The sequence below is a fragment of the Electrophorus electricus genome, chromosome 19 (assembly GCF_041902795.1).
Source record: "Electrophorus electricus isolate QZ-2024a chromosome 19, ASM4190279v1, whole genome shotgun sequence".
Lineage (NCBI taxonomy): Eukaryota > Metazoa > Chordata > Actinopteri > Gymnotiformes > Gymnotidae > Electrophorus > Electrophorus electricus.
In genome coordinates this window covers 20,120,388-20,145,000 of record NC_137515.1, presented here as the reverse complement: position 1 = coordinate 20,145,000, position 24,613 = coordinate 20,120,388, and the positions used below count along the sequence as shown (strand labels likewise).

At 47.6% G+C, this 24,613-nt stretch overlaps 3 protein-coding genes across 14 annotated transcripts in view; all 3 read left to right on the top strand.

The window, feature by feature from the left end:
- nsd3 (nuclear receptor binding SET domain protein 3) overlaps positions 1 to 7,594 on the top strand; it is a 25,667-nt gene extending 18,073 nt beyond the window's left edge. For 6 of the 7 annotated variants that reach the window (XM_035535589.2, XM_035535586.2, XM_081701864.1 and 3 more), the window contains 8 exons: positions 175 to 377; positions 736 to 848; positions 1,044 to 1,313; positions 1,662 to 1,778; positions 1,864 to 2,005; positions 2,291 to 2,397; positions 2,580 to 2,781; positions 3,720 to 7,594. In XM_035535589.2, coding sequence (XP_035391482.1) covers positions 175 to 377; positions 736 to 848; positions 1,044 to 1,313; positions 1,662 to 1,778; positions 1,864 to 2,005; positions 2,291 to 2,397; positions 2,580 to 2,781; positions 3,720 to 4,039 — 1,474 coding nt within the window. In that variant the 3' untranslated portion in view covers positions 4,040 to 7,594. Of the gene's footprint in view, positions 1 to 174; positions 378 to 735; positions 849 to 1,043; positions 1,381 to 1,661; positions 1,779 to 1,863; positions 2,006 to 2,290; positions 2,398 to 2,579; positions 2,782 to 3,719 lie in introns of those variants that run through there. The other variant, XM_081701865.1, reaches the window with a different exon arrangement.
- Positions 7,595 to 7,743: 149 nt separating this feature from the next.
- plpp5 (phospholipid phosphatase 5) lies at positions 7,744 to 14,202 on the top strand. Of its 2 annotated transcripts, none has more exons than XM_027018278.3 (8): positions 7,744 to 7,926; positions 8,446 to 8,612; positions 8,947 to 9,055; positions 9,244 to 9,334; positions 9,725 to 9,788; positions 12,551 to 12,675; positions 13,026 to 13,196; positions 13,656 to 14,202. In XM_027018278.3, exons 2-8 carry the CDS (start codon positions 8,542 to 8,544, stop codon positions 13,820 to 13,822), a joined length of 798 nt encoding a protein of 265 aa, XP_026874079.2. In that variant the 5' UTR covers positions 7,744 to 7,926; positions 8,446 to 8,541; the 3' UTR covers positions 13,823 to 14,202. The 2 variants fall into 2 exon arrangements, with proteins under 2 accessions (XP_026874079.2, XP_026874077.2); XM_027018276.3 differs by having other exon boundaries at positions 7,744 to 8,350.
- A 2,887-nt stretch (positions 14,203 to 17,089) lies between these two features.
- ddhd2 (DDHD domain containing 2) lies at positions 17,090 to 24,340 on the top strand. Of its 5 annotated transcripts, none has more exons than XM_035535596.2 (19): positions 17,090 to 17,443; positions 17,556 to 17,789; positions 18,426 to 18,464; positions 18,548 to 18,717; positions 18,955 to 19,148; positions 19,345 to 19,434; positions 19,565 to 19,679; positions 19,864 to 19,953; positions 20,081 to 20,222; positions 20,348 to 20,556; positions 20,708 to 20,775; positions 21,177 to 21,320; positions 21,452 to 21,538; positions 21,642 to 21,794; positions 21,964 to 22,119; positions 22,636 to 22,741; positions 22,833 to 22,979; positions 23,272 to 23,497; positions 23,647 to 24,340. In XM_035535596.2, the coding sequence occupies exons 4-18, from the start codon at positions 18,585 to 18,587 to the stop codon at positions 23,493 to 23,495; spliced, it is 2,058 nt and encodes a 685-aa protein (XP_035391489.1). In that variant the 5' UTR covers positions 17,090 to 17,443; positions 17,556 to 17,789; positions 18,426 to 18,464; positions 18,548 to 18,584; the 3' UTR covers positions 23,496 to 23,497; positions 23,647 to 24,340. The 5 variants fall into 5 exon arrangements, with proteins under 5 accessions (XP_035391489.1, XP_026874039.2, XP_081557992.1 ...); XM_027018238.3 differs by having other exon boundaries at positions 17,091 to 17,443; positions 18,357 to 18,464; XM_081701866.1 differs by lacking the exons at positions 17,090 to 17,443; positions 17,556 to 17,789 and adding an exon at positions 17,824 to 18,272.
- Positions 24,341 to 24,613: the final 273 nt, after the last annotated feature.

Sequence of the window (24,613 nt, the reverse complement as noted above, 5' to 3'; positions counted from 1 at the left end):
GGCCATTATGAGACTCTCCTGCTGTGAGAACTTGCATGACACATTTAACTACATTTTTATTTACATTTATAATTCCAGAACCTCACTGACTGATTTATCGCTGCTCTCTTCTTGTGCGCCTGCGTGTGTCTTGCGTGTGTCTTGCGTGTGTCCTGCGTGTTTTCTCTTGCGCAGATGGTGGCCTGCAGAGATCTGTAACCCGCGTCTGGTCCCGTCCAACATCCAGAGTCTGAAGCATGACATTGGGGACTTCCCAGTCTTCTTCTTCGGTTCCCATGACTACTACTGGGTCCAGCAGGGACGCGTCTTCCCCTACGTGGAGAGCGACAGGAACTTTGCAGAGGGCCAAGTGGGAATCAACAAGACGTTTAAGAAGGGTAGGGACAAGACGCGTGTCCACACAGTGAGGACAGTAGATGTCCAGGGTCAGGACTTAACCTGAAACATTTCTGTAAAAGTTCAGGTGTGTATGTTTGTGTGGTAGATCAGGGTGAGGATCGGTGTGTCACACACACACACACACACACACACACACACACACACCACACCACAGAACACTGGTCAATTACTGGTCAATTACAAGTACTTTAAACATTCACATCAGGTTTGATCAAGCTTTTTGCTGTCCTGGCCTTTGAGCCTTGCGTGTGTGTGTGTGTGTGTGTGTGTGTGTGTGCATGCATGCGTGGGTGTGTGTGTGGTGTGTGCTTGTGCATGCTGTGTGTGTGTGTCCAGCTCTTGAGGAGGCAGCGAGGAGATTCCAGGAGCTGAAAGCTCAGCGTGAGACTAAGGAGGCCCTGGAGCAGGAGCGCAGCACTCGCCGGCCTCCTCCTTACAAACTCATAAAGGTACAGCATGCCCACAGAGCCACTCCCACAGGAGGGAGGGGCTTATGTGGGGGCGGGGTTTAGAAGTGGTGGGAGAGACTCCATTGTTGGCTGGAGTCTGGCTCACATTTAAAATAGGCTCTAAAATATAGTGTGTGAGTGTTTTCTGAACGCTGCAGCTCCTCTCCTCTCCTCTCCTCTCCTCTCCTCTCCCAGGTCAATAAGCCGGTGGGGAAGGTCCAGGTACACGTGGCCGACCTGTCGGAGATTCCGCGCTGCATCTGCAGGCCGACGGACGAGCGTCCATGTGGACAGGACTCGCAATGCCTGAACCGCATGCTGCAGTATGAGTGCCACCCTCAGGTGTGCCCCGCTGGAGAGCACTGCCACAACCAGAACTTCAGCCGCCGCTGTTACCCTGATACGCAGATCTTCAAAACCCCCAGCCGCGGCTGGGGCCTCAAAGCCAAGCAGGACCTGAAGAAGGTCAGTCGGACCCGTCTCCCAGCGCAGATCTGTGGGCTGGGCTGTGGGCCGTGTGTGAGACGACTATGTGAGGCGACTATGATGTTTATCAAATATTGCTTTTTAAAAGTCAATGTTATAAACAGAAAAAAGAATATAACCTTTACAATGTGAAACAAATTAACTGTTCACTAATTAACTGTTCCACAATTAACTTCACTAATTAACTGTTCACTATCTGTGACTTTGGTTTATTGTGATTGGCCTTTGTGCAACTTCTGTGCCGTGAAGTGTTTTTGTGGAGTGTTGAAACTGACATGAGGATTTGTGTGTGTGTGTGTGTGTGTGCGTGCGTGCGTGCGTCTAAAGGGTGTCTTTGTGATGGAGTATGTTGGAGAGCTGATCGATTCGGAAGAGTGTCGGCAGCGAATAAGCCACGCCCACAAGAACAATGTCACAAACTTTTACATGTTGACCCTCACTAAGGTACTTAAGCCCCTCCCACCAGTTAGGTCATGTTCCCAGTGTTTCCCGGGGCTAGTTACTGATGCTCCTGTCCTGTGTGTGTCAGGACCGCGTGATCGACGCGGGACCCAAGGGGAATCTGTCCCGCTTCATGAACCACAGCTGTGATCCCAACTGTGAGACGCAGAAGTGGACGGTAAACGGAGACATCCGTATTGGACTCTTCACACTGTGTGACATCCCTGCAGGTGAGGCTCCGCTGCCTGGCCTCTTACCCACACCTCACCCCACGCTCCTCTCTAACCACCCCATGGTTCTGTCTTTCTCGCTGTGGCAGCTCTGTGCCTCAGAGTTCATGCGTCATATAAGACACTGCAGAGGACATTTTAGTCTGGATTGTGTAAATAATCTGAGAGAGGCTTTAGATTAGCGTCCTTAAACTCCAGAAAATCTAGATGGCACATTCCTGGTGTTTTATGCATTGTGAGTTAGAACCATGGCCGTGTGTCTGTGTGTGTGTGTGTGTCTCGTAGACACTGAGCTGACGTTTAACTACAACCTGGACTGTCTGGGTAACGGCAAGACTTCCTGTCACTGCGGGGCGGACAATTGCAGCGGCTTCCTTGGGGTGAGGCCCAAGGTAGGCTGGTTCCATTCCCACCTGTTATAGGGGGTTTGTTTACACTGTTTACACATGCTAGATTGATGCGTCAAGTTTCACTTCTCCATTTAGCTTTAATGTCCTTCCTTTTGCCCCTGCCTTTAGTTGTCTCTACTCCCGTTCTCGATGCGTAATAGTTTGTTCCGGTGGGTGTTCCACAGAGCGCCATCGTCATGGAGAAGGAGGAGAAGGTGAAGAACTCGAAGCTGAAAGCTAAGAAGCGGAGGCTGAGGTCAGAGGGGAAGCAGACGCTGGAGTCCTGCTACAGCTGCGGCCAGGATGGAGAGCTGGTGCTGTGTGACCGCAAGGACTGTCCCAAGGCGTACCACCTGCTCTGTCTCAACCTCACCAAACCCCCCCATGGTACGCCCCGTGCACTCGCGCTCACCAGACACACCTGCCCACCTTTGATTGGCCTAAAATTACCAGTGAGGAGCCACAACTAAGCAAACCAATATATAACAGATATAATACATAACAGACATATATAATAGATATATATAACAGATATCTATCTATCTCTATCTATCTATCTATCTATCTATCTATCTCTATCTATCTATCTATCTATCTATCTATCTATCTCTATCTATCTATCTATCTATCTATCTATCTATCTATCTATCTATCTCTATCTATATCTATCTATCTATCTATCTATCTATCTATCTATCTATCTATCTATCTATCTATCTATCTATCTATCATGTTTATATATATATATATATATATATATATATATATATATATATATAAAACATAATACATAAGAGATATATATAACATATAATATATAACATATACAACAGATATATAACAGATATAATACATAACAGACATATATAATAGATATATATAACATATCTATCTATCTCTATCTATCTATCTATCTATCTATCTATCTATCTATCTATCTATCTATCTCTATCTATCTATCTATCTATCTATCTATCTATCTATCTATCTATCTATCTATCTATCATGTTTATATATATATATATATATATATATATATATATATATATATATATATATATATATATATATATAAACATAATACATAAGAGATATATATAACATATAATATATAACATATACAACAGATATATAACAGATATAACAGATATACTATATAACAGATATAATACATGAGAGTGGAGCTCAGTGGTGAAGGTGCTGGACTGCTAATCAGGAGGTTGCCAGTTCAAGCTCCACCACTGCCAGGTTTCCACGGTTGGGCCCCTGAGCAACATCCTTAACCCTCCATCACTCCAGCTGTGTGTGTGTGTGTTTGTGCGCAGGACGCTGGGAATGCCCGTGGCACCAGTGCAGTGTGTGCCAGTGTCCCGCCTCTTCCTTCTGCCACTTCTGTCCCGCTTCTTTCTGCCCGGAGCACGAGAGTGGGCAGCTAGCACTGTCAGCACAGGACAGTCAGCCCTGCTGCACCAATCACGACCCAGAGAGAGTGCCCCGCCTGCCTGGCCCCGCCCACCTCAGCCAGAGCGCAGTGAAGGAGGAACCGTCTGAACCTGGAGAGGATGAGGAGGAGATGGATGAAGGAGATGGAGATGGGGAGAGGAAGGGAACGAGAGGAAAGGAAGAGCGCGTGGCGGAGGTGTGAAGAGCGTCTTCGGCAACAGACCGCAAACCTGGACTGGAACACTCAGACGAGGGAGCCTCTCCGAGCTGCCGACGGGGCGCCGTGGTTCACAAATCAAACCGTTACAAGTGTTATTTTGTTGTCCATTCCGTGACTTTGAGCCAGACGCTCACGAGGTACGGCAGACGTGCGGCGGCTGGGCAGTTGTGGGAATGGATCACACGATGAATCGTCACTTTACTGGTGTTTTCAGCCGGGTTCTGTTTCTACCGAGACCTCATGGGAAAGGTGAAAGGTGAGGTCTTTACACAGTCTTGCAGTTCCAACCTCTACAACACCCGCAAAACCCTTCCAAGAAATACCAGGACCTTTATTTTCTGTACCTCATGTAAATACAGAGGGGAGCTATGAGACAGGTCAACCAGATTCATATCTGATTATCAGCTAGTGGTGGTTCCATCTAAAAGCAAGATCAGACGGTCTGTAATCAGACGCTCAGTGGAGATTGGTTAAGTGCTGCCACTTCATGTCAGTTTGTGTTTGTGCTTTGTAAAATATATATCATTAATATATTTATGACTCTGTTTACATCCACTCAGTGTACAGTGTTGTTCATTGGTATTAGTGAGTTTATCACTATTGTTAACGTTGTATATGTGCCGTTTTTGTCAAAGAGACGATGACGTCATTGCTCGGCCTTAGCGGTGTTTGCCTGGTTTGGTAGAGCCCTGGTCAGCACCATCCTCTCCACCTGCGGAAGGTGGAGGTGGTGGGGGCTAGGAGGCCTTTCACAGCACAGCACTAGCTTCAGCATAGCTAGCACTTAGAAACGTCCCCTCCCGCTGGAGACCAGGGGCTCCCCGTGCTGGAGACCAGGGGCTCCCCGTGCTGGAGACCAGGGGCTCCCGGTGCTGGAGACCAGGGGCTCCCCGTGCTGGATCAGTGTTATAATGAGCTCATGGGTAGCTTGAGACCTGCAGTTGTTACTGATAAGGCCATTGCAAATACCTTAACACTGCCATCTTGATCTTTGAAACACTCTTTGCTATGGTTAGTATTGTGCCAACAAGAATATCATTCAAAAAGAAACACTTTCTCTCATTTCTTCCCTAAGTACTGTTGCTATGGTTACAGTTTTGCAACGTTTTGTTGGTTTTACTTTATGTAATTAGCATTTTTGTTGTATTGTATTTCTCACATAGATGTGTGTAAATACAGTCTGATTTTATTTTAGTGATGTTGCCAATGTACTCATCTCTGTCATGCATTAAACGCAGCTGTAGAATACTGACAACTTTTACAAGGTACCATATCCCAGGTGTACCTTATTTTCCAAGCTCTCATCTTTATTCCTAACCTGCTTGGTGTTGCGCAACATTTTGTATCACTTTTGTCTTAGTGACTTAGGCGGCCGGCTATCGTGTAGGAGAAAAACTGCTGATGAGTCAGAAAGTTGAGTGTGCAGCTGAGGGTAGCGGAACTTCTGCAGAACGTGTCCTGGATGTGAATCTGAGTTCCGAAGTCGGTAGCTTGTGACGCTGCACCTCCACGACAGCTAAGTGTACCTGTACCGTGAGAGCGCCTCGACTTGCTGAGTAGCTGCTGTGATGTGATGTATCTGTGAGCTCATGTGTTTTTATGGTGCATTTACCTAATAGCAGTGCTTATGCTTACTAGCCCTGTCTTGGATCTCGGTCTGTGCCTGCAGGACCTGTAGCCTGTGCTGTATTCCCATACCAGGCATCTGGCGCAGGACACCTCCTTCTGCTAATGGTGTTAGGTTTCCCTCCTGATGCGTAATGCCATCGTTCATTCTGAGGTTCTCCACGCCCAGTAATCAGCTCACGTGGGCGTTAGCGCGGCGTCGTGTGTTTGTCCATCTTACATGGTGGGGAAATGTTGCCCGACTCACTTCACTGGGATGCTTTTCCTCGCCCCTTTTGTTTTCATTTGTTTCACGGCAGTTCGGCATGTGATATGGCAGGTGTAGGGCAGCAGTGTGCGTGTGGAGTGTGTGGGCTCAGCAGGGGGGTGTGCGTGTGGAGTGTGTGGGCTCAGCAGGGGGGTGTGAGTGTGGAGTGTGTGGGCTCAGCAGGGGGGTGTGAGTGTGGCGTGTGTGGGCTCAGCAGGGGGGTATGAGTGGAGTGTGGGCTCAGCAGGGGGTGTGCGTGTGGAGTGTGTGGGCTCAGCAGGGGGTGTGCGTGTGGAGTGTGTGGGCTCAGCAGAGGGTGTGCGTGTGGAGTGTGTGGGCTCAGCAGGGGGGTGTGCGTGTGGAGTGTGTGGGCTCAGCAGGGGGTGTGCGTGTGGAGTCTGTGGGCTCAACACAGGGGGTGTGCGTGTGGAGTGTGTGTCACGATTTTCCCTGTGCAGCTCCTGCCACCTGCACCTACACGTTTAATGTGGAGTGCTGTTCAAGTCTCATGTACCTTGTTTGTTTGTTTGTTTTTTGTTTGTTTGTTTGTTTGATGTTAATATGATCTATGACACTTTTTTGGCATCAGCTCTTTTTCTCCACAGATGAACATTGTCTTTTGATCAGTGTGATTCATGGTGAATGGCTGCATTCTCAGTGACTGTACAGAACCCCTACACTCAGCCCCTCCCACCCTGCTATCCACCATCTGGTCTGCATTTACTGGACATAAACACACAAATGTGAACGATCCCCGTTCTTGCTTCAGACTGAATCAAATGCCTTGTTTTCCCACAAGTATGTAGACTTTGTATGACTGTCACTCTAAATTGAACTAAATTAAAGGTTTGGGGGGGGGGGGTTGTGTGTGTGTGTGTGTATGTGTGTGTGGTGGCTCTTTTCGTTTTAAGGTGTCCTCCGTTACGAGAGCTGTTTCTACCATGTCAGCTGTTAAAGTTTTTGTATTACCTCCTTAAAGTGTTCAGATGTTAGTACACTGTACTTTGTGGTTTGTTTCATTCAGATCTCATAAACATCACAAACTTCCAGTGCAATGTGAGACCTGTTCCTAAGGTTGCTAAACGACATTTAAACGATAACATCGCACCAGCTACACAGATCACTTGTGTTGATGTTTCAATCTTGCATTCCTCTGAAATAGACTGTTGAGCGGCTCTTATTTCTGGACACAGCCAGGGTTGTTTTACGTAAAGCTTAAATGTTGTAAAAATTTTCACCATGTTTATTTGACTCAAATTATACACTCCAACAGAATAAAAGTATCTTAAATGACATTACTTGGGTAGAATGAACGTCCTCTCCAAGTTTTCTAATAATGTGCTGAATAGAGACTGGCTACGTCATGTAGCCAGTACTCTTGCATTGCGTAATGAATGATGCTTGTCCACGTGTACATAAAGATCTCAGCCGTCATAGATCGTAGTCTGAAGAATGCCTGTAAAAACCTCTGAATGTTTGTGAACGTAGGCACATTTTTGTACATTTCTTTTACTGTATTTTTATTTAACCAACTTTTGAGATGGTTTTTCTTCAGAATTCATAATTTATTCTGAGAGTATTTTAAGCGACATTCCACAGATTTAAATCGGTTTCAGAATTGCCTGGTTTGACTTCAATAAAACTGTACTGAATGTTCAAAGTTGGGTTTCCGACTGGAGGCTTGTCGTTCTTTCTTCGCGAGCGCCCCCACCCCCGCCCCCGTATTTGCGGGCTCGTGGCGGATGCGCGCGCTGCCGATTGTGCGGGTAGACCTGTAACACCGCTACCGACCGCGAGATGTCGCGTACGGCGAGTGACGTGTCCGTGCCGCTTCCCTTCCGTGCCAGTCCGGTCTGCGCGTACCGAGGCTGCACGGCCCTCGCCTTCACGCGCGGATATTGTTAGTAATATATGACCGACAGCACGACACGCGCATCGCACGGCTGCTTTCGACGGCCGACGGAGCGGCGTCGGTTTAACGGGGGCGACGCGGAAGGTCTGTATGAACGTGTGCGTGCCAGACAAAAGACGGAGACGCCTGCAGAGTCGCTCTTGCGGACGTGTTCGCTGATAGTAAGCTATGAAACGGACGTGGCTCGTGCGTCTGGGCGCAGCCCTCTGCCTCTCGCGTGGGCGCCAGGTGTGATGCGGTTTGCTTTTCTTTCGCTCTCCGTCTGAGCAACGACGTCCGCGAGGCTCAGAGCCGTGAAACGTGTCGCCTTTCCGCGCGAGGTGGATTCTCGTGTGCTAAACTGGTTGCTCGAGAGAGCGTGGGGGGGGGGGGCACAGTTGTGTTTTCTTCCTCTCGTTCCTCTCGTTCCTCTCGTTTGTCTCGTTCGTCTCGTGATTCTGAGGTGGAGGTTTGGTGGTGTTCACAGCCTCTCTAGGTCTGCACGTGTGACAGCGGCGGGGTGTTCTGGGTAACGTCCTCAGTCCTGTCAGTCTTGTAACACATTCCGCAGCCATTCATGCTGAACAGTCCAACTAACACACGTCCTGCTCTGTCAAACACCAGTCGGGAGACCTGAGAGCCCAGCGATCAAAGACACCTGCACTCCCCGTTCCTCAGGACGCAGGCGGAGCGGACGCCAGTGGCGACCTTTGCCTGACGATGAGAAAGACTTTTGATAATGGGTTCATCGCTGAAGTGGCTGTCCGTCTGCTGCTGCTGGCTGTGTTTCTGTAAGTCTTTCTGCCTGGCACCTGTCCTCTCACTACTCCAGTACAGAATTCGGTGTTTAGTCAGTGATTTTAGTGTGGCGGATCAGCCTCTCAGTTAGCAGAGTTCCCTCTGCGCTGACCCACTAACCTTCAAATGTCTTTGTTTTAGTGGACAAATCTCACAGCAGACTGTTTAAGCAGTTATTTGTGAGTTATAATAACCTGAGCTTAGACAGCTCACAAACACAGCCCACAGACAGAAAATCCTGTGGGATCATTGTGCACTGGTCCAGTTCTCGAGCCCTGCGTGAGCCCTGCATCTGGTGGTCATTCCGTGTCCTCTGTCTGTTTTCAGTGTGACTGAGAAACTGTCTCCATTCAAGCGGCACATCCAGCCAGAGGAGCTCTGGCTCTACAAGTTTCAGCATGTGAAGGATGATCGTGTCCCCACGTACCTCATGTTTGTGAGTGTGTCCCCATGTACCTCCTGGAGCTGCACGTGATATCGGCGCTCTCAGTGAGGGTGTGGTGGCGTGCTACTGATGATGGATCTCTCTTGTTCTCTCCCCCTCCCCACACTCCTTGTCTCTCTCTCTCTCTCTCTCTCTCTCTCTCTCTCTCTCTCTCTCTCTCTCTCTCTCTCTCTCTCCAGAGTATTGCTCTGTTCACTCCACTGGCCACTATCCTTCTCTTTGCGTTTCTGAAGCAGACAGAACAGGGCGACGTCAAGGAGGCTTCGCTGGGTGAGACCCACATGAGACCCACACAAAAATCACAGGCGACCCACATGAGACGGGTGTTTAACACACGGCCAGAATGTGGGCCATGACCGTCGAACTGTCCTACACTGCATATTCTCTCTGAGAAAACTGAGGAAGGTTTCCCATATTTGCTCAGAGGTTGGAGCTTGACTGTGTGTGTGTGTGTGTGTGTGTGCGTGTGTGCGTGTGTGTGCGCGTGCGCGCGTGCGTGTGTGTCTGTGTGTCTGTGTGTGTGTGTGTCTGTGTGTGTGTCTGTGTCTGTGTGTGTCTGTGTGTCTGTCTGTGTGTGTGTGTGTGTGTGTCTGTGTGCGTGTCTGTGTGTGTGTGCGTGCGCGTGCGTGCGTGCGCGTGTGTGTGTGTGTGTGTTTACAGCTGTGACACTGACTTTGGTCCTGAATGGAGTGTTCACTAATGCTGTGAAGCTTGCTGTGGGAAGGTAAGACTTGGCACCTGAACCTCTCCTCACTGACCTCTGACCCCTGCGTTTACTACCGCTGTCTGGCGGCAGTCTGGTAGCTCTGCACATACAGCAGGTTCCTGTGATAAAGTGTGATTGCAGTCTCACATTACAGGTTTCAGTAACCTCTGGTTGGTAGCAAATATATGTGCAACCAGCATTCTGTAGTTCCTGGACCTGGTCTTTGTAGTTCCTGGACCTGGTCTCCCCGTCCTACAGCCTGCAAGCTTATGAAGGGCTTCATAACACTGCTGTCCTCAGGGAGATCATGAGAAGGAATATTACAGTGCTTCCCAACCGAGCACCTGTCAGCTGTAGCCGTAGTGCAGTTATGGGGGACAGCAGTGAGAAGGACATGATGTCTGGTGTTTGGTATATCCCTTTATAAGTCCCTTTGGTATAACCCTTTATAAGTCCCTTTGGTATAACCCTTTATAAGTCCCTTTGGTATAACCCTTTATAAGTCCCTTTGGTATATCCCTTTATAAGTCCTTTTTGTATATCCCTTTATAAGTCCTTTTTGTATATCCCTTTATAAGTCCTTTTTGTATAACCCTTTATAAGTCCCTTTGGTATAACCCTTTTATAAGTGGGTTTCATGACCAGTTTTCTCTAAATATTCTGAAAGTGTCAAGATTATTTTCTGTGATTAAATATAATAAATGCTTGTATGCTACATTAAACCACCCCATCTACCTTTAAGAGATTAAACAATCCCCTTTACCTTTAAGAGAGAAAAGACTTCATTAATCCTGGATGGGGACTTTAGTAACACAGCTGTATCACGTTCAGAGACAGACTGGCAATCTGAAAACCAGAAAAGTACAGTGTACAGTGCATCTGGAAAGTATTCACAGCGCTTTACTTTTTCCACATTTTATGTTACAACCTTATTCCAAAATGGAGTAAATTCATTTTTTTCCCTCGAAATTCTACACACAATACCCCATAATGACTAAGTGAAGAAAGTTTGTTTGGAATTTTTGAAAACGTATTAAAAAAACAAAACAAAACCAAAAATCACATGTACATAAGTATTCACAGCCTTTGCCATGACACTCAAAACTGAGCTCAGGTGTATCCTGTTTCCACTGATCATCCTTCAGTTGTTTCGACAACTTCATTGGAGTCCACCTGTGGTAAATTGTTGATTGGACATGATTTGGAAAGGCACACACCTGTCCATATAAGGTACCATAGTTGACAGTACATGTCAGAGCACAAACCAAGCCATGAAGTCCAAGGACTTGGCTGTAGTCCTCTGATACAGGATTGTATCGGGGCACAGATCGGGGGAAGGGTACAGAAAAACATTGCAGCATTGAAGGTCCCAGTGAGCACAATGGCCTCCATCATCCGTAAATGGAAGAAGTTTGGAACCACCGGGACTCTTCCTAGAGTTAGCCTCCCAGCCAACCTGAGTGATCAGGGTAAAAGGGCCTTAGTCAGGGAGGTGACCAAGAACCCAAGGGTCACTGACAGAGCTTCAGTGTTGCTCTGTGGAGAGAGGAGAACTTTCCAGAAAGACAACCATTTCTGTAGCAATCTACCAATCAGGCCTGTATGGTAGAGTGACCAGATGGAAGCCACTCCTCAGTAAAAAGCACAAGACAGCCTGCTTGGAGCTTGCAAAAAGGCACCTGAAGGACTCTCAGACCATGAGAAACAAAATTCTCTGCTCTGATGAAACAAAGATTGAAGTCTTTGGACTGAATGCCAACGTCATGTCTGGAGGAAGCCAAGCACCACTCATCACCTGGCCAATACCATCGCTACAGTGAAGCATGGTGGTGGCAGCATCATGCTGTGGGGTTGTTTTTCAGCAGCAGAAACTGGGAGACTAGTCAGGGTCGAGGGAAAGATGAATGCAGTAATGTACAGACATCCTTGAAGAAAAGGATGTCTGTACATCTGGACCTCAGACTGGGGCGAAGTTTCATCTTCCAACAAGACAACGACCCTAAGCACACAGCTAAGATAACAAAGGAGTGGCTTCAGGACTCTGTGAATGTTCTTGAGTGGCCCAGCCAGAGTGCAGACTTGAACCCGATTTGAACATCTCTGCAGAGATCTGAAAATGGCTGTGCCCAGATGCTCCCCATCCAACCTGATGGAGCTTGAGAGGTTCTGCAAAGAAGAATAGGAGAACCTGCCCAAAAATAGGTGTGCCAAGCTTGTAGCATCATACTCAAAAAGACTTGAGGCTGTAATTGCTGACAGAGGTGCTTCACAAAGTATTGAACAAAGGCTGTGAATACTTATGTACATGTGATTGATTGATCGATTTATTTATTTATTTATTTATTTTCTTTTAAATCTATTTGCAACAATTCCAAACAAACGTTTTCCACTTTGTCATTATGGGGTATTGTGTGTAGAATTGAGAGAATAAATGAATTTAATCCATTTTGGAATAAGGCTGTAACATAACAAAATGTGGAAAAAGCAAAACGCTGGGAATACTTTCCGGATGCACTGTACATACCAGTTCAGGGGTCGATGCAGGGGGAGGAGTGGTCCATGCTAGCTGGCTCAGATAAGGATGGTGTTCTGAGGTCTGCAGGGAGGTGCTGTGAAACGTCCACTTCTGATCTGAGGCTGGATTATCACCAAGAGCTCAAGAGTCAGCGGTGTGGAGCGTTAAAGGGCAGGTGTCAGACCAGTTCCCACATATGACCCATGCCTACCGTCCCAGTCTTTCCCGTCTGAAGTATCTCGTTTCCTTTGTTCTTTTGCTCCAGGCCACGACCGGATTTCTTTTACCGCTGTTTCCCAGATGGTCAGATGAACGCAGAGCTCCTCTGTAGCGGTGACCCAGAAATGGAAATGGAAGGAAGGAAGAGTTTTCCCAGTGGACATTCCTCCTGTGAGAGCAGATTCTTCTGTCCCACACCTTCTTTCTGCTCGATACACTAAACCTGGTCGTGGCCCTAAACGCCACCGTGAGTGTAAAATCACAGTGAAACTGTAAACGCCGCAGTTTAGTCCAAGACCTGATCCGCACTTCTCATCCATCCTCATCCTTCTGAACACTTCTAGTAAAAAAGTCCTGAAATATATCCAGTGTACCTTTTAGGCTCTGGGCAACTTCTGAAACCAATTACTATCAGACAACACTTGGTGTCCTGCAGTGCTGGTTGGGACTCTACAATGTGACTGCTGAGCTGTGTCATGTGACTGTGCACTGCTGTGCCATGTTCTGCTCTCTCTGTCCAGTCGCGTTTGCTGGCCTGGGCTTCACGGCGCTGTACGTGGCAGGAAAGCTGCAGTGTTTCAGCGCAGCTGGCAGAGGACAAGCCTGGCGGCTGTGTGCCTTCCTCACGCCACTGCTGTTTGCCATCATGATCGCTCTCTCCAGGACCTGTGACTACAAACACCACTGGCAAGGTGACGCCCCACCCCCCCGGTCTCGCTAGTGTATTACTTGCTGTGAGAACAGTGATCTTTAATAGTAGATATCTTGTATGTTTGAGATGTACTTAGTTAGCCCTGTCCCTCACTTTTGCTGAGATGTGGGGATTTTTTCCAGTTTGAAAAGCACTGCAGTGTTGTAAATCAAAGTTGTAATAATCACATGACCTCCAGCCATTAACATCCATCACGGCAGGTCTTGTTATTGCATCGGCTCAAAAGTGGCTCCCCTCTCAGGCTATGTTATGTTAAACACACACTCATACCACACATACACACTCGTATCCTACAGTGCCTCTCAACACTTCTTCAGTTGTGTCTGTGCTATTTACACAACCTTTTTACAAGGGACCACATCCCACAGAGAGTGTTTCGGTGGTGCCCAGCCCTGATGGTCTGTGTGTGTGTGTCTGTGTGCACGTGCTAACTCTTCAGACGTGCTGGTGGGCTCACTGCTGGGTCTGGCCTTCTCCTACCTGTGCTACCGACAGCACTACCCAGCGCTGAGCGACTCGGACAGTCAGAGACCTCTACGTCTCCGTGTGGTCTCGTCTTCAGCACAGGAGCACAGACCGGCTACAGGATATCTCCTACCACTGTAGCGTACCACCACCATGAACTGCATGGGGGTGTGTTCCCTGGGCTACACTCATTCCATGCACAGCACTTTAGAGAATGTTGCCGATAGGTTGGGTGGGTGGGAGTGTACAGTTTGTGACCTATGGGTAGCATTTCATTTTGTCCCCTCTGTGATGCTATAAACACTCAAAACAAATGGTGTGTGTATTGAGGTAAGATGGTTTTGGAACTGTATTGGGCTTTAGGGAGTGTGGGGTTTGTGTGGCGTATGTTGGTGGGCAACAGCACCTCCTGCGCTGGCTTTGTGTGGAACTGCAGAAGGTGTAACTACAGCATAAATGTCCCTCAGTAGCTGTGTTTTATGAAGCTGTCGGTCAATAAAGGGTGCAAAGGCAGAACTGAACCTGTCACTGGTTGGTTTTAACTCATTACGTACACCCTTCACCAGATCTCCATTTACTGACAGAACATCACCCACATTTACTCAGAACGTTCTGTCTACGTTCAGGTGTTCTACCTGAGGGAATGTTACCCAGACCTTGAGATGTGGAACATTATGGCAGACTGAGCGCTGTAACACATCTGGCATTTTGCACAGACAGATGTATATTCCGTCACTTAATTAGAAACCTCCATCTCTTGGGACTACAGCTGGACATTGTGGCCTCTCGATTGTGTTGGTCAGCCTCCACGTTAGTGGTCATTTGAGAGAACGCAGTGTTGATGTGGTACTGAGGCAGCCATCTGAGCAGTTACTTTATGTATGTATTTTTTTAGGTAGTCAACTAGTCCTAATCTCCACTGCTAAAGCAAAAAGACCTTTGGAAGGTTGCTATTTTTAGTTGATTTTTTTTTTTTCTTCTGCTTGCTAGTTCAGTTTGGTGCTGATTGACAGCGAAGTGCGTCATCATATTTCAATTATTCAAACACGCACTCTAATCTTAACAGCTCATTAGAATAAAGTTTTAAATAATAGATCATCAAAGGACATTACACTTTACACTGGTCATTTAAACACGGAACAGGTGACAAACGTTGGAAAGTGTGTTTACTGTGTGGTCATCAATAATCCACTTTACTCTCGACACCAGGTTTAAGATCGAAACTAAAATATCTAAACAAAAACACCAATATCTGAACTAAAACGCTTTACTCTCGAGACCATGTGGAAGATCTAAACAAGACTGACGGGCTACTTTGGTCCGAGAGCGCGTGGTTTGAAAACTAGATCCAGGGTTCTCATTTGATGCTTCATGCGGTTACACGGCTATACGCACATGGTTACGCATCGCAGAAATGCCTTTAATGTACACCAGAGTGACGCATTTTAATCTTCTGAACTTTGTTTTGAATGAGCTGCTTGATCGTCCGTCTGCGTGCTTGCTGCGGCGTTTCCTCCCTCCTACTAGCCAACGGTGCCCCCAGCGGCCACTGGGGGATGTACTCGACATGCACTCAACTAGTCCACTGAACCAGCAATGTGTGACTGAGCAAATGCAGGGCCACAGATGGACTACAGCCTGTATTTCTAAAATTGGATGGTGTTTGTATTAAACTCGCTTGTGAATGTGCAGTAAAGTACAACTTCACTGTTTTCAAAACCTCTAATTCTGAGACCTGAGGTGCTGTAACAAGGAAACCAAGTTTCAAGTTTGGTTTATTTGTCACATACATAGTCAAACACAGTATAACTCGCAGTGAAATGGTTGACCTCACAGTTTCCTTATCACCATCCGAAGCTGCCTGTAGCCTGGGCGTAAATTTGAACAACCAGTTGTCGTTCTCAACTCATGTTTCTAATCTAACCCCCGTCTTGCAGATTTCTCCTTTGTAACATATGAAGGATTCGGCCCTTTCTCTAACAGGAAGCTACCCAGGTGCTTGTGCAGTCTCTTGTGATCTCAAAGCTAGACTACTGCAACTCATTGCTTGCTGGTCTTCCTCTAAGAGCCATCAAACCTCTACAACTTGTCCAGAATGCAGCAGCACGACTGGTCTTCAATCTTCTGAAGTTCACACATTACTCCACTGCTGCGCTCCCTTCATTGGTTCCCGGTAGCTATACGTATCAGATTTAAAACCTTGATGCTTGCCTACAAAGCCAAAAATGGACCAGCCCTTTCATACATGAGGTCAATGGTCAAAGCCCGATCTGTACCTCAAGTATGGCTCGGCTTGAAATACCTTGCTTCAGGACTCATGGACGACAAGCATCGAGACTATTTTCTGTCCTGGCTCCAAGATGGTGGAATGAACTTGTTGTCTGGACAGCAGAGTCCCTTGCAGTCTTCAAACGCAGACTGAAGACCCATCTATTTGCAGAATATTTAAAGGACAACTGACACTGCTCCCTTATTGACTGACTAATTTAGTACTTATTGTAGGGCACTATTTATGCTTTTTAACAAACTCTAGCACTTATTGTTTATTACACTTATCATTGTTTAAGATAGACCTTATGTATTTTATACTTCTAGGTATCAGCATTCATTCTTGTATTCTACAGTATTCTAGTTCATTGGTATGTGGGACTCTAACCTACTATACTGTACTAGGATATTCTATGAGTAAATGACAAAGCACTTTTGTAAGTCACTCTGGATAAAAGCGTCTGCTAAATGCCGTAAATGTAAATATCAGGAGGGATCACTATATAAAGAGCTGAGGAAACTATCCAATCAGGAGGGATCAATAAATGATGGGCTGAGGAACTTAACCAATCAGGAGGGGTCACTAAATGACAGGCTGAGGAATCTAACCAAGCAGGATGGATCACTAAATGAAGAGCTGAGGAACCTAACCAATCAGGAGGGATCACTAAATGACAGGCTATGGAAATTATCCAATCAGGAGGGATCACTAAAGGATGGGCTGAGGAATCTAACCAATCAGGGGATCACTAAATGAGGGGTTGAGGAACATCGTCTTATGATATTAACCCATTTCACACCGACACCTACCGTGCAGTTGTTAGGAAAGAAAAGGGCAGACACACGTGCGCTTACATCCGATCATCATGTTCGGTTCTTTCCGTTTCAGTCTGCGGGTGATCGGGTAGTATAGCTCGTGCGGAGGAGCCCTTGCTGATTGGTTCAGTAGCGCGTGCTCGTCGAACCGCGCCTCTTGTATTATATTATATATTATGTTACATTACATTATATTATATTACATTACATTATACTATATTACCTTATATTATATCCTCTTATATTCCTACATTTACGGTAGACTGGAGACACGAAACTACGGCAAGCGCTTTGACATATAACCGGTTTGGTCTGACTACCGGAATACAATGTCAAATATCTACACATGAGACGGACTAGTTTTGACTATTCAAAATGACAATAATAATATCTGGATATTACAATGTTACAATCTAATTAAAAACAAAGTGGATTTGCTTTACGATTAGTGATAATATCATTTTGGATATCTTACATTTATACTTCATATAATCAATAATGAATTTCAGATATTTTGAATTGAAGCTCCGTACAAACCAGTTGCCAACGTGTATACTGTAATTACAGATGTGTTGAATTAGCATTATGTCTCATCGTTATTGAATTACAGATGTATTTAATGCACATTTGTTCAGATCAATAAAAGTTTAAACCGCGTGCCATATGAAGCAGCTTGAGGTTTGTGGTTTACTGTTACTTTCATCATACATGTTCGTCATTTTGTGATTTGTGTCTGTGTTGTAATCTTGAGCTATAATTATGTTGACTCTGGCCTTGTTATATGTTTTAGGCATTTGACTCCAGGCGACCTTTAGTCTCGTCGAGGGCATAAGCACACCTCCCGGAGTTTGAACATAGCGATTAAGGCGCGTGAACCAGCGCGAGGCCCTGTCCTTTTTGTCCGACTAGTGCACCCGTTCGAGCGCGCGGCGGGGGCGGCTGCCACGGCGCTGTTGTTTCCAGTGTCGCGTGCTCTTGACGGCGAAGCCTGAGCAGCATTTGCAGCGTCTAATGTAGAATTTCAGTAAGTGTGTGTGTGTGTGTATGTATGTATGTATGTGTGTGTGTTGAGTGTCCCTGCAGAGGAGCGACGGCACGTGTGAACTCCGAAGAGATCAAATAGGTTCTGTGCCCGCGTGTCTACACAGACGTGGGTTCTTTGTGTTTTGCGCTCGCATTTCGGTTCCGTCTCCCGTTGGCGCGGATGCGCCTGGGTTTCCGCGACTCCGTTGTGCTTCGTTGCTTCGTTTGCTATGGCAACGAACCCGTCGTTCATTACGTAATAGACCCGTCTCGCGTTGACCGTTATTGGCTCGCCCGTAGTGACGTCACGGGGATGATCGCGTGTACGTCGCGTGCCAGGCCCCACGCAGCCTCTCGGTTATTTGGTTGCTGCACAGCCGCCGCAAAACACGACGCGGAACTGTCCGTTGCCGGATTATTTGAAGTTATGCGACGACGTGAAAAATGTTGGCTCAGAAGACCCAAGACCCTAAAGCTCGGGCGCGTGGGTGTCCTTTTTTAGCATTGTTTCGCGCGCTGTGTTTTTGTAATTGTCAGCTATTTTCATGTCCTGCTGTGTTTTGTACAGATATGAACAATTTTCTTGCTTAAAGTGGAAAAAGGTTTGTGTGTGATGACTCCCCTTCCTGTCCGGTAGCCTCGGCAGCGCAGACACCGCGAACGGCACCGTGTACAGGTACACGCCGATCTCCGTTATGGTCTCGTTACACCTTCATGCGCCCCTGCCGAAATAACAGCGACTGAACTTCTCCCGGCTAGAGCGAACATATCGTGACCCAGAGCGCAGGAGCGGGTCATGGACCAGTACCCTGAGCAGTACGAACCGGTCCAGTACCACTGGTTCTACAACCAGCAGGAACGTGGCCGTGACTCCTGGCAGCCGTTCAGTAGGAAGGATTCCAGCAGGCTGGAGGAGGCGCACGAACGCGGTCAGTGTGCACATGCTAGAACTGTTTACACATTTTGTTCATTAAGGTACTCAACCGAACAGAGTTCAATATGTGTAGGTTGGATACACACAGTAACAACTGTGTGTGTGTGTGTGTGTGTCTACATATATATGTGTCTACCTCTGTGTGTGGGTCCGTCTGTGTGTATGTGCACATACCTGTGTGTGTCCCTCCTTTTCTCTGTGTGTGTGTCTGTCTCTCTCTCTCTGTGCGTAGTGGGTGGGGGTGACGTGGATGTGGTAGTGGCCACTGAGGGGAGGCGTTATGATGTGCGGCTGGCGGAGAGGCTCCGCTACGCCGTGTACTGGGAGCAGGAGCCTTCGGAGGTTCGCCGGTGCTCCTGGTTCCACAAAGGCAACAAGGAGATGATGTACACGCCCCACACGGAAGCCATCAGCAACCTGCTGGAGGTGAGCCCACAGGCACCCAGCCCCACAGGCACCCAGCCCTACAGCCACACACCCAGCCCCACAGGCACCCAGCCCTACAGCCACATGCCTGCCAGCCAGCACAGACCTTAGCAGCGTAGCCGTTAGCTGGCCCCTACAGCTTGGCTTTGAGTGTTTCTCTGTGTGAGGTGGGACTGTACCTCTCCCTGCTTCACAGGAAGCCTACATGGTCTCTGTGACACTCAGTGAATGGAGAAGACATTTGGTACTGCCGACAGGAGAAAATGTTATCCTTCACAACCCAAAGGTGCCTACACTCTGTGTGTACCCTCTGACACTCTTACACTCTGTGTTTACCCTGAAAGAAAAGTGATCACATAGCCAGTCAGTTCCTTGCCAGGAGTAATGGGTTAGTGTGTGTGTGTGTGTGCGTGCAGCTGATGACCCAGCACCCAGTCCCCTGCAGGGACTTTCCCCCCTCCCCCAGTGAGCGCACCCAACCCCGCACACTGAAGAGAGGAGTGGAGAACATTTCAGTAGAGATCCCACAGGGTGAGTGGTGTATACTGGTCCCAGTCATACTCCAGTCTGGACAGGTGGTGGGTATTGAGGTACAGACTGATGGAGATTTACTGTAGAACACAATGCCTGTCCTGGCCAGACTTTTATTCTGACCTCATCAGTTTTGCTCGTTTTAATATGTAATAATATCTGTGTGTGTGCGTGTCTCCTGAAGGAGAGCCTGACACTGTGGATCACCTGGTGTTCATGGTGCATGGCATCGGTCCAGCCTGCGACCTGAGAATGAGAGGCATTGTCCAGTGTGGTGAGCTCAGTAGAGTGAAAGTGTGAGGTCACACTCAGTGTGGCATCAAATCGATCGGTAGGAGGGCAGTGATTTCCTCTGTGGCTGTGAGACTGAGAGGCTGAGGGGTTTTCTCTGCGTGTGTCAGTGAATGAGTTCCGCAGTACGTCACTGGCTCTCATCAGCAGTCACTTCAGCTCCGTCGAGGACGCTAGTGACATCGGCTGCGTCGAGTTCCTGCCCATCAACTGGCACAAAGTACTTCACAGTGAAACTACAGGAGTGGACAGGTGAGACACCTGACCCCACCTGACCTGCCGATCCCCCAGACATGTTTATTAGGGGCTTCATTTAATTATAACTTATATTTAACGCAAATGAAGTGATTGCCCCTCCCCCACTGTGTGTGAAACAGAGACATCGAGCGCATCACTCTGCCCAGTATCAGCCGCTTACGCCAGTTCGGCAATGACACCGTACTGGACTTGTTCTTCTACAACAGTGCCACCTACTGCCAGACCATTGTGGATACAGTGGGCTCTGAGATCAACCGCCTTCACAGCATCTTCCTCCAGAGACAGCCGCACTTCAGCGGGGGCGTGTCTGTGGCTGGACACAGCCTGGGTCTGTAGCTCTGACCTTCATGCCAGGATTTGCGTGTTATTGTACAACAGAATGATTGTATCTGTAATACTGTTACGTTTGTTTTGTAACTGAGTGATTTGGAATTTTGGTCAGTTTTTTTTTTTTTAAATGTTTCAACTTTCCCTTATAGGCTCCTTAATCCTGTTTGACCTCCTGACGAATCAAAAGCCAGAGTCACAAGGCACTGACTTGGAAAAGGTTCGTCAAAGAGCTCGCTCCAGTGAAACCAGCGTTGACTGGGCGGTGTGATTTTCCTGTTGTACATAGACAAGGGCTATGCTTCTGATATCAGACAGAAATACATTACACAGAACTGAAGGGTGTTTAGAAATGTTTCAGTACTGGGATTGTGTAGATGAGTGTTTCAGTACAGGGATATTGCAGGAACTTTTACAAAACAAATTTCAAATCAAATCCTTTGGTCTCTGCTAATTGGTGTGGCGGCATCGTCTGTATTCTAACAACTAAGAGATTTCTCTACTGAGTGTTTTAAACAGCGTATCAATGGTGCATGCAAAAGTGAAAATCTCACTCCAGCTGCCTCACCACAGTTGCCCTGTATGAGTCCACTTTCAGAGAGATGTTTGGGTGTTTTACAGACTGCACTGCAACAAGAAGACCTCAGCCCTTCATCCAAGTCCAGCCGCAGTTCCCTGAAGAGCCTAGAGGAGGTGCTACTGAGCAGTGGGCTGGAAGACCACCTCAAAGTCCTGCAGAGGGAAGAAATCGACCTGGAGGCTCTGGTGGGTTTTGTAGTTCAAATGCCTAAACACGGGCCAATACCCCAGCAGCTACAGCTGTAGAGTCAATATGTTTATTATTTTTGTGGGTTTTTTTTTTTCCTTCTAGTCCGTCTCACGTGACTCTTTTTCAGATGCTCTGCTCTGAGCGTGACCTGAAGGATCTGGGGATTCCCCTGGGCCCTTGCAAGAAGATCATGAGCTATATGAAGAAACTGGAGGTATTGGAGGCTGTGGTGTCGGTAACATGTCCCGTGGGCCATCCTGCAGGGGACACTAGGAAATGCCGTGTGTGTTCTGATCCTGTTCCTCCTGTTGACCCAGTACCACTCTCCTGCTGGAGGTGCGGACCAAACCGGACCACGTTCCCAGACAACGGAGAGAAATAATTCCTCTGAACTCCGTACCCTAATCCAGGAATGCCCACCCACTACCAGCGCTGTGGCCTATCAGCACTTTGATGTTGGTATTGGACAGGTATCGGACTTTCACAGGGTCTGATGGACACCACTCATGAGTCATCTGAGGGGTTTATTAAGTACTATAGTTTTATTACAAAAGCAGACCTGGTTTTATTAAGATAAGTAGCGCATTGCTTCCCTAAGTGCTAGCCTCTGTGATGTCCGGCTTGTCCTCTGTGTTTCAGGTGTCCGTTCACTACCCGCAGTTCTCCTTCCACCCCAAAGCCTTTTTCGCCCTTGGCTCTCCCATAGGAATGTTCCTGACCGTCCGAGGCTTAAAGAGAATCGACCCCGGTTACAGTTTTCCCACCTGCGGCAGCTTCTATAACATCTTCCATCCTGTAAGAGGGTCCTGACACACTGTGTGGTTTACAGTGTTGTGCTTAGACATCAGGGTCAACTTCATGGACGTCATGAGCCATTAGCCAGGGTCATGCAGTATGTGTTTACAATGCTCTGCTCTTAGTATGACTTTTCACACAGGTCTTCATTAGAGCAGTTTGTTATCAGAAAATGTTACACTACAGTCTACACATTACTTGGGGTCCATATCTGGTTATCTGGTATTTAACCTTTTAGTTTGTCCCAGTAGCACATAGCATTCTAGACTACAGCACTCCAGAATGCTCTTTGTATTCTGCAATATGACTTCATTGTTTATGGTTGTGTCTAAAACATCTCCATGCACTTTTTTTTGCATGCTTTGGTTTTCCACCTTTCTGAGCTTGTCCTGCAGTTTTGAGCTCGTACCGCAAAACTTTGAGAGCTGGGTCAGGTGTGCTGAAGTAGGGGAAACAAATATGCAAAGTGCTCTGACCTGACCTCTGACCTGACCTTTATCCTCATTCCCTGTCTAGTTTGACCCGGTGGCGTACAGGATCGAGCCCATGATTTTGCCCCCGGACGTGTGTGTGCCTCCCATGCTGATACCCCACCACAAGGGCAGGAAACGGATGCACCTGGGTAATTCCTCACACCTCTCAGGGTCTCTGTTCTGCTGCTGAGCGTGTGATCTGTGGCTGTGCTGTGACTGGCCGTCTGTGTTCTGGGTCAGAGCTGAAGGAGGGGCTGACGCGGGTGGGGTCCGACCTGCTGGGATCCTTACGCATGGTCTGGCAAAGTTTCTCCTCAGTCCCTGCATCAGCGCTGGCTGAAGGGGGCGCCACCGAGACAGCCGTGTCTCCGGCCGATGAGATGGAAGGTGAGTCTGCCCCGTTCGTACAGCACGGCTGTAGGAGATATTTGCATAATGAAGATATGTAGGGGATATTGACATAATTAACATTTGTTCTTTCATTCCGATGTCGGGATCATAGACACTCTCACCTTGAAACTGTCTGGAATTAATTATTTGTGCATATATTAAAGTAACAACAACAACATCAAAAAAACCTTAGGAATTTGCAGCACAGAATCTACGACCAGAGGCTATTGAAGCTCCTCCCACATTAATTCTTGTTGCTGTTGTCTGATTGGCTGCGGTGATGTTGCAGACTGTCTGGCGGATCAGGAAGAAGAGAAAGTTCTGACGGTGGGCAGGTTGAACCGGGGCCGACGCATCGACTACGTCTTGCAGGAGAAGCCAATCGAGAGCTTTAATGAATACCTGTTTGCCATCCAGAGTCACCTGTGCTACTGGTACGAGAATTCCCACACCACCTGCATGGTTCTGGAGGAAAACTCTACATGTTACCTTCAAAAACTGGGTACATTTTAATTGTAAGTCCAATGTGGAGCCTACTGGTCTGGTGTCAGTTTTGCTCATCTCCTCCCAGTGTTTGTTAGCGCTTCAAGGGCAAAGGTGACCCTGGAACAGCAGTTTGACCCTGTGTGTGTGTAACGAGTGCGTTCTCATGTGTGTTTTTCAGGGAGTCTGAAGACACAGCTCTGCTCCTCCTCAGGGAGATATATGGGGAGGAGACGTGCAAATCTCCCTCACAGTAGGAGAGCGCCACAGTGGTCACGTGTGACACCACACTGAGTGTTGTGTGCGAGGTCACGTGTGATACTACACTGCCAAAAAGAGGCATGCTTGTCTTCCATGTTCATGTTGACATGTCTGACCTCTGCCCCCAGCAATAATCGTATGTCCGGTACCCTGGGTCAGGTGCTCTGGGTCTTCCACCCTCTCATTACCATGGCGTCAGGTGATCCCAGCACCTGTTTTTATGGGCCAGCCCGGGAATCCGTGCCAGGTTTTCAGCTCAGCCATACACTAAGCTACTGGAGGAAATGACCTTGAGGGGAACCAGCCAGTGGCATTAAAGCTCTTCTTAGGGAGCCTGTGCTCTAATACACCTGAGAGGAGTCTTAACCAGGTGTCAGGTGTGTGGGAGCAGAGGCTGCGTTACTGGGTATAACCCCATACATCCCATAATGGTACCTGTCGGTGCATGCCCAGACGAAACCTTCACTTTGCACGGTCGTGTAGACTGACACTTCTTATGTGTAAATAAATGTTGTAATGAATTGATTCTTTAACCGCGTTTTCCGCTTTAATAAGCGATTGTTAACACCGTGTGCATCTTTGTGAGGATTTATATTAAATACTGAATGAACGTACCGGGTATTCTGTGGAGTCTGTCCATGTGGGTTCCGTAGTGTATCGCACAAGTGGCCTTACTTTCGCGCGTGCTGTGTCTTTAAGGCGGAGTGCGAGCTTCGCCTACACGCCACCGGGAAACTCGAACCATTTCCCGTTAGTCCGTCGGTACGCCACACATCTCCCGACCTCCTCATGCCGGAGCCACACGGGCCTCCCGAGAGCGCGTCTCCGCCGGGACTAGGAGGACACACGCTTCAGGTCGGTTTCGTGCGACTTCAACCGTTTTCCTG